This window comes from Buceros rhinoceros, unplaced genomic scaffold (genome assembly GCF_000710305.1).
Source record: "Buceros rhinoceros silvestris isolate BGI_N320 unplaced genomic scaffold, ASM71030v1 scaffold18446, whole genome shotgun sequence".
NCBI classification, from domain to species: domain Eukaryota; kingdom Metazoa; phylum Chordata; class Aves; order Bucerotiformes; family Bucerotidae; genus Buceros; species Buceros rhinoceros.
In genome coordinates, this window is record NW_010418450.1 from 6,363 (window position 1) to 17,000 (window position 10,638).

The 10,638-nt window shown below is 45.6% G+C and overlaps 1 protein-coding gene across 1 annotated transcript in view; it reads right to left on the reverse strand.

The window, feature by feature from the left end:
• The window catches only part of EHHADH (enoyl-CoA, hydratase/3-hydroxyacyl CoA dehydrogenase), a gene marked incomplete at its 5' end in the record, with an annotated part of 17,807 nt that overhangs the window by 1,052 nt on the left and 6,117 nt on the right, over positions 1-10,638 (reverse strand). Inside the window, 2 exons of the mRNA XM_010138566.1 lie at positions 3-438; positions 7,186-7,527. Of these exons, the coding sequence (XP_010136868.1) occupies positions 3-438; positions 7,186-7,527 (778 nt within the window). The remainder of the gene's footprint in view (positions 1-2; positions 439-7,185; positions 7,528-10,638) is intronic.

A 10,638-nucleotide genomic window follows, 5' to 3' on the forward strand; every position in this document is an offset into this window, starting at 1 on the left:
AGACTATTTCTAACAGCCTCATCACATGAGCAGGGGAGAAGAAGTGTGTGCCAATGACCTGCTGTGGGCGGCTCGTGGCAGAAGCTATTTCGTCGATGTTCAGGGCTGATGTGTTTGTACACAGAAAGGCCCCTGGCTTGCAGATTCTTGATAGCTTATGGAATATTTCCTTCTTTAGTGCCATGTTCTCAAACACAGCCTCAATGACTAGATCAACATCATGCAACACATCAAAGTCCGTGGCGAACTGGAGACGCGCAGGGTTATGGAAATCCAGGGCTTGGGCACCCTGCTCCATTTTCAGAGCCTCACGTTCCAAAAGGAGCATCACGGCTTTTCTTCCCGTGTTCAGACACTCCAGATCCTGCTCCAGGGCTACCACAGGTATGTTGGCCTTAACCAGAGAAGTCACAATGCCTCGGCCCATTGTTCCCAGCCCTAGGGATAGAAGTGAGACAGAATCAGAGACTATGAACAGAAAAACAGAAAATTAATACTTGACAGTAGCATTTTCTTTGTATCTCCAGGATAACAAGTGGCAAATGAGTGGAGCGTGGACAGAAGAAAAGAATTGGAAACTGGGAAAAAGAAAGGCGAATTCTCTCTTCCAGAGCCTAAACGTTTGAGAAGCAGCAGCATAGAGGCAAGTTAAAGTCCTCCCAAGCTTACAAAATACCAGCGGGATTCCCTGCAGTGTGTGCAGACCACGTGATTCATGCCTTCTACCTGTGGAAACCAGCATCACTCAGGAGTTAGAACCTCTCCGAGTCCTCCAACACAGGCCACTCCTTATTCCTATAACTAAGCAGCCATTCAAGTTGTAATTTTTTCCCTCCAAGACCCATAAGTGTGCTACTCATAGCCCCAGCAATACTAGTGTAGAGTTTACTGGCTTGGTCCTTTCCCTGCTCCCGAGCCCTTCCACCAGCTCTGCCCTCTGTTACATTAAATGAAGCCGCACAGCTACAATTCCCGGTGATGCGCAACCCATGCAATATATCCTGCTCGCCCATGATGGAGGTTTTTCAGACTAAGTTACTACAAACTATTTTTACTATTTACTATTTTATTTTTACTATTTTAAATTTTACCAGCTTTAAAAGTGTGAAGCATCTGAATGGGAGGATTATTAATACTCTAAATAAAGGAACAATCAGACAAAGCACAGGTTTGTTATAATTCTGTAAAAATGATTTTTTTTAATCCCAGGTTTACAAATGAAAGTCAGCTAAACAAATAAACAGAAACAAGGGGATTAAAAAATTTGTCTAAAGCAGCTTTGTAAAGAAGAGCTGAAATTATGTCATCATTTAAACAAGTTCCAGCAACCAAGGTCAAACAAGGTAGTATGTTTTTCCTGGAAGCTAAACACCCTTGGTTTAGTTCTGCCCACCCTCAGCGTGTGCACACACAAGATATTTAAAACACTCCCTGCTTAGCCACGAGAAGATGGTTTTTACAGACATCACTGTCTGGGAACCTGCTTATAAACTATTTCATCCCGAGCACACCCTGAAGTTCCTTTCTAGGAAATTAGATTTGCTACCTCGTAACCGAGTACTGCTAAAAACTAATTTGAAAATAAAACTAGAATAACATGAATCAGTTCTTAGTATTTCAGGGTCCACGGTTTGCCGACCGAAAAAACCCAAACACCAATAGCTTCTCCCACTGTGCTCCGTACTCAGAGCCTTGGATGTGGCAGCAGGTACAGTGAGAGACAGACTTTTCCCCTCTCTCTGGTGAGCTACATGAACTTCTTTCTACTCAGACGGTGCAGGAGGGTTAACTCACCACCTCGTGCACACCTACCCAGTCCAGCCCCATCCTCAAGGCTCTCCTTAGACTTGAAGTTTGCAGTTCAGTATCGCTCCTTCTTGAAGCCTTGTCCTTTCCAGGCTGGATACCTGGGGTTTCTCCCTAGAGTTTCCAAGCCCTGCTGAAGAAATGGGCACACATCCTCGGCTTTAGGGGCCTCTGTTCCTCCCAGCTTCAGTCTCATGGCTGAAATTAGCTGTTCACTTGCAGCACGAACGTGCTGCTGCTTCCTAAATCAAAACCTCTTCCACAGGCCTCTCCAGCCTTCTTTTCAAGGGAAGTCCTGCAGCGGTGTTAGCTGGCTGCCCTGAGTGCTTTCGTCCACGTGTAGTATGAGTACTCCCAACTAGGCTTTAGCCATCCCACGACAGACAGGTGTACACTTGTAGTACTTCACTTTCTAGGGAATAGGTAACGGGCTAACAGATAAGATAGGACCTTGGCAAGCTTGTTTCTGACCTAGAAAAGCTGTCTCTCAACCTACTACATAACTCTTCAGTGAAGTGATGTTTAATGAAGCTGGCAGAAAGAGTAATGAAAGCCCCAAGGGTTTTGTTACATTAGAGCTTGCGCAACAGGACTCCTCTGGAAATATTTGCTAAAATTGGGCTATAAAACTAAGGAGAGATTTGGCTAACTATCAGGGACAGAAGCATTTCTGAGGACTCCCATTTTTCAATTTTATAAAGCCGAACGATCTTGGCGAAGAATCTATTAGAGCAGAAAAAGACAGGTAGGGAATCATTGGCCCTGACGTGCAGAGGGCTGTAGAAGAGAGGGAAAGGGAAATGTTGCGTGCTCAGCTCACATCACACAGACCAAAACACGGCTAGGAACTACTCCAGAATTTCTACTCTCTGTCCTGTTTTCTTCCTCAACAGTGGTCCCCCAAACCATGAGAAAACCCTTATAGTCTTATCTTCCCCATGGGTCAATTTTCAGAGCTGGGTTTATTATCTTTCACACCCAAGGCTCATCTTTCAAACGAAGACTAAAATCTGCTTCAGGAAAAAGAGCAGTATCTGGCCATCTTGCTTGTGGTCTTTTGCTGTGAAATGTAGCTTTGACATATAAATAGAACTACACATGAACCCACGTAATTTCAGGCCAAATATGGATATGACAAATCCATTTGCTGGGTGAGCTGAGTGAATAATGACTGTTAATTATTGATCTGTCACATGAGGTACTTAGAACATGAAAAATCATGCAAAATTAATCAAAGGACTTTAAAACAAATTTCAAACCAAATAAACTCAAAACATGTACAAAGCAACTCATGTACAGTCTCACACACTAAAGAAATACAGATCAGTGGAAAATATTCTGAACTGTAATGAATATTTGGATTTTAAAATGCCAGGCAGTGGAAATAATACTTTATAGATTGGTAGGAATATGCAACGGCGGTTCCAGTTTTCCTGTTAAGACCAACAATGAGCAACTGGCGGTGGTGGACTACTGCAGAATGGAGCTGCTGCTTTCTCTGGTTCAGGGTATGAACTTCAAGCAGAAATAATGTGAACCTCAAGGCAACCAAAGAGCTATGGGGAGACTGCAGAAGGGTCAGAGAACTCTTTTTCTGGGTGACAAGGAACCAGAAAAAGTGGAAAAAGGCAGGAGCCAGGAGATCAGAACAAGTAGAAACAAATGAAATAGGTGACACTGCATGTGGCTGAAGACAGCCAAGGCCAGCTAGGCCAAGAGCAGGAGGTGTCCCACATAGCTGGCTGTGACCTGCTTATCAGTCGGTCAGCAAGCAAACTGCAGACAAAGGCAGTTGGTGAGAGCCACCACCGCAGCCACAGGAGATGGACAGCAGCATAACGCAACATGGTTTTAGCATGTGAAACCGCACAGCACTGTCTAGTGGAAAATGGGGTCTGCATCATTTTGGACCATCCAAAACGGATGCAACATCTTGCTCTGACTGCCCTACTCTCTGCAGTAAACATAGGGAGCCCTGGATCACCTCAGTACTTAGATGGATGAACAGCACTATTTTAATAAGTGTCAGTCCCTCAAAAATCATCCCTAAGGTTTTGATTTTTGGTGCTGCAAGAATGTACTCAGGATCAAGAACTGAAATTATGAGATACTGTACGGCATGGTACCGGCTGGAGAATGACTTTTTGTAACAGAGGCCTGACACAAAAAATACAGTTGTGTTGGCATGTTCTGTGCCTGTCTCTAACAAACAGACTTGCAATTCCACTGATCTCAAAAAGCAAAACAGGAGGAAAACCTTCCAGAGGAAGGAGAAAAAGCACAGTGGGGTTACAGAAAGAAGTGATGGAAAGCAGCGGCACTTAGTAGGGTGTGGGATTCAGAGTTGAAAGGAGGTGATCAGTAACTTCCAAAACAGGAGATGTCACTTATCAACTAGCATAAACAAAGCAGGCTGTAACTGTGGGCCATGGGGGCTGTACTGATAGAAGCAGTGATTCAGAAAAGGCATCAGGAGCCTTGGCGTGAAGGACCTGAGTGCACTGATAACCTTTAATGACCCTGAGCAAGGACACCTGGAGCCTCCACCCACACGCAATACTCATGGGCCCTGGAGCCCCATTTAAGCTCAGCCCTGGGCTGTTAGTCCCTTTCTAAGCTATGTTGGGGGAGTTCTGGAATCTTACAGTGGCTGGGCTAGGCTATGGACACTGTCGATCCAGATCTCAGCCTGCAGGTTGACTTCCCAACTTTACCTTGGAACTGCATCATCATGTGAACTTTGCTTGATCATCTCTACTTCTAGTAGATCCTGGGCATGGTCTCTGGGTCTGCCCTGCTTGCCTTGCTCAGGTATGGTAAATAATTGATGCAGCAGTGGGTTGTGTGCCATCCAGAGGGAGAAATGAGTTGATAGGAGCTTCATGAAGTTCAGCAAGTGGAAGTGCAAAGGCCTGGGGAGGAGCAGTCCTATGCACCAGTATACCCAGGGAGCTGACTGGCTGAAAAGCAGAACTGCAGAAAAGGATCTGGGGGTCCTGGTGGGCACCACATTGACTGCGAGCAGCAATATGACCTTGTGGCAAAGGCTATTGGCATTTTGGGCTGCATTAGGAGGAGTCTTGCTAGTAAGTTGAGGGAGGCGATCCTTCCCCTCTACTTAGCACTGGTGAGATGATTGACCAGTACCGTGTCCAGTCTAGACTCCCCAGTACAAGGTGGGTATGGAGCCATTGGATTGAGTGCAGCGAAGGGCTGGTAAGATGATTAAGAGACTGGAGTGTGTCTCGTAAGGAAAAGCTGAGAGAGCTGTGACTCCAGCCTGAAGAAGGCTTGAGGGGATCTCACCAATGTACATAAATACCTTGGGGAAGGTATAAAGAAGATGGAGCCAGACTCTTTTCAGTGGCCTCCAGTGACAGGACCAGAGTCAATGAGCACAAACTGAAACACGGGAGGTTCCATCAGAATATAAGAAAACACTTTCCTTACTGTGGGGATGACTGAGCACTGTCACAGGTTGCCCAGCACAGCTGTAGAGTCTTCATGCTTGGAGTTATTCAAAAGCTGTCTGGACATGTTAATGTGCAACTAACTGGTGACTGCTTCAGCAGGGGGTTATTCAGCGGGGACTTGCCTCAAAGATTCTGTGGTTCTGTCCCCTGAAAGGTGTTATTGCCATTGGCTCCCCATCACTGGTGGGGGCAGCTGCTCCCTGCCAGTAATTAATTTACAGGACGTGTTGAATGTGGCTAATATGAAAGTTGGCTGTTACCTCAGGCATGCTAAGTAGGAGCAAGGAAGAAACATCTTGGTACTTGGTCTTAGCATAATTACTCCTGGAACACTTCTGCTCCTTCAGCTGCGTGTGCTTTATGGAGAGTTGGAAAATTCGGGGAAGTTGAGAGTCATGAAAATGACCAGGGTGTGACAGACTGTGCTCTGCAGCCAAAGTACCAAAGCACTGGTTATTCTCCAAAAAAGTATGGGTTACCTTGAGCCTTGTCTGTAACCAGCTATGTAAACACTGAAACCTAGGGGTAGATGTTGGGGCAATTTCAGGCCAGAATTCAGAAACCTGTCTGGAGATGAGGTGCAAATACTTAATACGATGGACAGGAGACGTCGCCTAGCCAGTTAGGTTTGGAAATAAAATGCAGAATGCTTCTACTCAAAACTTTCAAACAGAGATTGTATTTGTCCTTAGAATTCCCTCCAGCTCAGTTACAGCACCAAAATAAGCAGATCAGATCTAAACAGCCCTTCTGGCTAAACTGTCATTGTGATTGGGAATTTGCAAATGCATTATTGATTTACCAGTATGATTTACGGGTATGGAGCAAAGAATGCCCACGCTAGTCACCTGATCTTTCCCTGCAAAACTTCAGTGCAAGCCTACATTGCAGGACTGACCTGTCTGGGATTGCGTGTGTCCGAAGTACTGTGCTCATCCAGTCCCATGATGGACTCAGCAATAATTCACGGCTCCTTACCTGAACATTACAACAGCCGTGGATCCTCCTCACAAGGAGGATCACTATTTCTTTAAGAATATGGCATGACAGCTAACAAAGAGAGGGGATCTTAAAAAAAAAAAAAAGTGTTTCTATGGCTTGAAATGAACCTTTGGAGAGCTCACTGCAGAGCACAAGAGGCCTGAGAAGCACCCAGGAAAAAGCACTGTCTGGTTAGGTGAGTTCTCTGAATCAGAATGGATGTTTTCCAAGTGCTCCATTACCTGTCTAACCATTTAAGTGCTACTATCAACAGACAGAGCTGAAAGATACTTCTAAAAAAAAATCTCAGCAGTGCATCAAATGTTTTATTTAAATTGCTCTTATAAAAAAAATTAATGAAAGCATTATCTTGCTGGGCTACAAAATGGCAGGAGTGGATCCCAGTGAGATGAAATCTTCTTAAAATACAGCTGTCAAAACATTTTTGTATTACTACATCCCTGAGTGACTCTGTGCACACGCACCTGCAGTACAGAACTAGGCCAGGAGGAGGAGGAGTATTTCATGCAAACCTGCTTAAAACACGAAACAAAGCCAGGGCTCAACAGAGCAGCATTTAACCGGGAACGCACTGCTTGTCCGCAGATGAGGCTGACTCCGAGCTGAGAGGAAGGTATTCTTCCAAAGAAAGAAGCAGCAGCAAGTAACAACCTAGTGGGGTGTGACTTGCCGTCTGAGTTTTTGAGCTTACCAATGCAGTGACAACTTCTCTCCTTGCGTGTCACCTGTGGGTGTGGGGTATCTTTGCCTGTGGTGGGTACCAGTGACTTTGGCAAGAGACTGCTAGGGAATCCCACTTCAGCCTTCTGCCACGAGTAAAGCCCGGTTATAGTCATTCCACTCCCCTTCAGCTCTGCCGATAGCTGCGCAGTCGGCAACCACAACAGCTTTTTCATTCCCTTACCTATCACAGCTGCTTTGTGGATGGGCTGTGGGGAAGCACTTTTCCATGAAGCTCCCCTGGGTGTTGTCCACTTCTGCACGGCTCTCTCTGCGAAGAAAGCGTACTGCAGTGCTGGGGCCTGGCCTGAAGTCATCAGGATCCTAAACAGCTCTTGCTCTTTCCGGACTCCGTCTGCAAAGGGCTGCTCTGTGGCAGCTTTGACTGCCTGGAAGCACAGCTCTGGAGCTAGGCATCCCTGGGCCTGCTTCTTCACCTTCACAAGAGCCTCCCTGAGAAATGCTTCCATGTTAGGCAGTTTTGGAACCGGCTTCAGGCTGAGCCTGCGGTGTCCCAGAGGTTGGCCTGGGGGTAGAAAAATGGAGTTACTGAACAAACCATCCACATCTGAAAGACTACAGATTTTCACCCCTTTCTACCTAGACTGGGAATGCAGTCTGCCTCTTTTCCTCCTAAGCTCACTGCAGTAGGGCTTGCATGGCACAGTGATCTGGGTCTAGAACTAAAGCATCTGAGTTCTCTTGAGTTTTTTTGTTTGCTCTGACAATTACAATTTTTCAAGTTCCTTCTCAAACCTCAAAAAAAGCAAGATTTCAGTTTCAAAGTAGTAAATCTCTCCTTCCTTTTCCCAGCTACACAGAGTCCCTTGACTCTCTCCAGTACTCTTACTCTGCAGTACCAGCTGCCACATTCATATGGCTCTTTCTACAAGCTTCAGTAGGGGAGTTTTCCTCCAGTGTTGTTTAGTACTCAGTGCCCAATTGACTTTGCTAGCTAGATGCATTCCAGCCAGGGTCCAGGCATCTACAAAAGAGACTGGGAAATATATCCTGACTTCAGTTCTTCCCTGACGGCAGGAGATCCTCTATTTGCTTTGGGACTAGCCAAGAGGTTGGCTCCTACAGTGCGAGTTGGGAAGCAAATTAATAACAAGGGAGAGTTCATGCTTCTGTGTTGGCAAAGGGAGAATCAAGCAGCCACATAAATACATGAGGCTCATTACAGACAGAGGTTGCCATGGTGATACCTAGAAAGGATTTTAATTGAGAGAAGTTAGTTACATTTCAGATGCCAAAATCCTCTCCATCCTCTTCAGAAGTACAAACCTTGGTGCCTGCTAGGAGATCTCTGATCTGTCTGTACTCGGGCTGTTCCTACACTCTTAACAGCAGCTTGCCTCGGTAAAGACCGTGGAGGAACAAGATCAGAAACTCAGGATGTAACCCCTCAATATTCCAACATTTTCACAAAGACCTTCCTGTCATCATAGCCACATCCAAATCATTAACTGTGTAGCAATGTTACTGCACTGACCGCTGCAGTGCTGTTCCCAGAAGCACCCAGGACCGACACCAAAGCAGGATGGTGGGTGGGCCCCCTCTGATGAGAACCTTATGCTGAGAAGCTCTCTGTTACACAGTCTCATTGCCTGAGCTTCTCTCACGTGAGCTCTGCCACCGGAGCACACTTCCTTTCAAGATGGCATTTTGCATCCAGCTCCCCTTTTTCATTCCTGTTGTCTAAGTTGAAGTGATAGTGCATCAGCAGATGACTCGGGAGCAGGGAATCAGTGACAGGATGCTGGAGAGCACGAATAATGATGGCAGCACTGCAATCATGGTGGCCCGAAGAACACGTCCTGACTCTCGCCCTTCCTCCAAGAGTGAGCAATGCTTAAGAGAAACAGAAATACGAGTTTCCAGGATGAGTTAATATACTGATTTTCTGAAATAATGGTCCTGCGAGCTCAGGCTTTTTAATTAAGCCTTTTAGAGAACGCAATGAGATGAACACTCGCTGTGGAGGTAGCTTCCCTTGTAATCAAAGTTCATAAAAATAATGTTTTCGAATTGACAGTGAATATAGTTTGTAACTGCCGTGATTACAGAATTTAGTCAGGATAATGTTCCTTTATTTTGGAATCCTTTGTTTTTTCCCTAAATGTATGTTTTTAACCCAGCAATGTTCTTTATCCACAGTCCTTTATTTAGGACTTAAACATTAGGTTTCGTTTCACTGCAAGAGGAAACCTCGGGTTTGTCCCAGAAAGCAGATCTGATGGCTGGAAGGTCACTTAAGACTGGGCAGATCAAGGGACTTCATATGACATCTCTGATGTGGAAAGGACTGGTAAAAATGGAATACCACTGGGAGCCTTTAAGACTGGTCTTCCGATAGCAAATAGTACTTATAAGCACAAACACTGGCAGGGGATGTGAGAGAGTTCCTCAAAGGAAGAAAGAAAAGTAATTCTCCTCAAGGTCCTGTAATATATGTCTTATTTAGCTGTAAGTTAAACAGGTTTTGCTAAGTATTTCCAGAGCATCCTCGTGCAGTGAGTTTGCTTCTGCAATGCTAATAAGAACCAAGGGCATATTTACGACCAGGAAGAAGAGACTGGTGTGGGATCCCTGCAACTTGATGTCTGAAATCAAAGCAGCAGGAACATGACAAACAGTATCAGACATCAGTGCTGCAGGGAAAAGTGTCATTCATGCGCAGGAGCTAGCACAGACACCTGCTTTGGTTTCCCATGATTTGTAGTTCAGGTGGCACAAAGGACAGATCAAGTCTATATATTTTCTATCACCAAAAGCAACATGTATGAATGCAGTACCAAATATCATGCTATTTAAAGGAAAAAGAGAGAGAGAGAAAAGGAAAAAATCCCAGAGCTGGAAATCCTTGGGATATGATAGGACTCCATGTGCAAGAGGCAGGGTTAGCTGAAGAACCTTCCGGTGGAGTGAACTGCTTGTGAATTTCTGAGAAACAAAGCTGAAACAGGACCCTGCTCTTCAGGCTCACAGTGGTCTCAGCCCTGCCGCAGACAAGTCCAGTTTATGCCAGACCTTTCACAAACTCTGTCAAAGGAACATTTTGCTAGACCTTCTGCCTAAAGAAGGTGGCAGCCAGAATCATGAGCCCTGGAGAGAGATTAAAATGTGTTTCTATTGTACGTCTTCCCAGAGATGACACATGAAAGGCCCTTGCAACTGCAGCTGAAAGCCTTTCTCCGACAGCCTCCGTTTAAAGCATGCAATTACCCAACAGCAGTACCTGCAGCTGCTTGGGGTTTTACGAGACTCGGAAGAAAGCCGTGACTCCTCCACAGGTACTCCTAGTGACGCAGTCAGGAACTCATCATCACCTTTCCAAACAGAGTTTAACACCTGTGGGGCCTGGGCTAGTCTAAATTGAACTGATCTTGCCTGGCTCTTCGGTGCAAGCCGCTGATACTTCCGTGCTCTGAGAAGCTGATAAAGGTCAATCAGCAGATGTGGTCAGAAACCAAGGGATGATTAGACGTGAAGGGAGACCTTCAAAGAAGTCTGCTGTGCAGAGGATCAGCAGCCCTTTTCTCCTCCAGCTGAGGAAGACTATGGCAGGCCAGCAAGAGGTGGGCAGTGTAAGCTGCCACAAGCGATCCCAGCAGTTCTTCAATTTTGTGTTGCC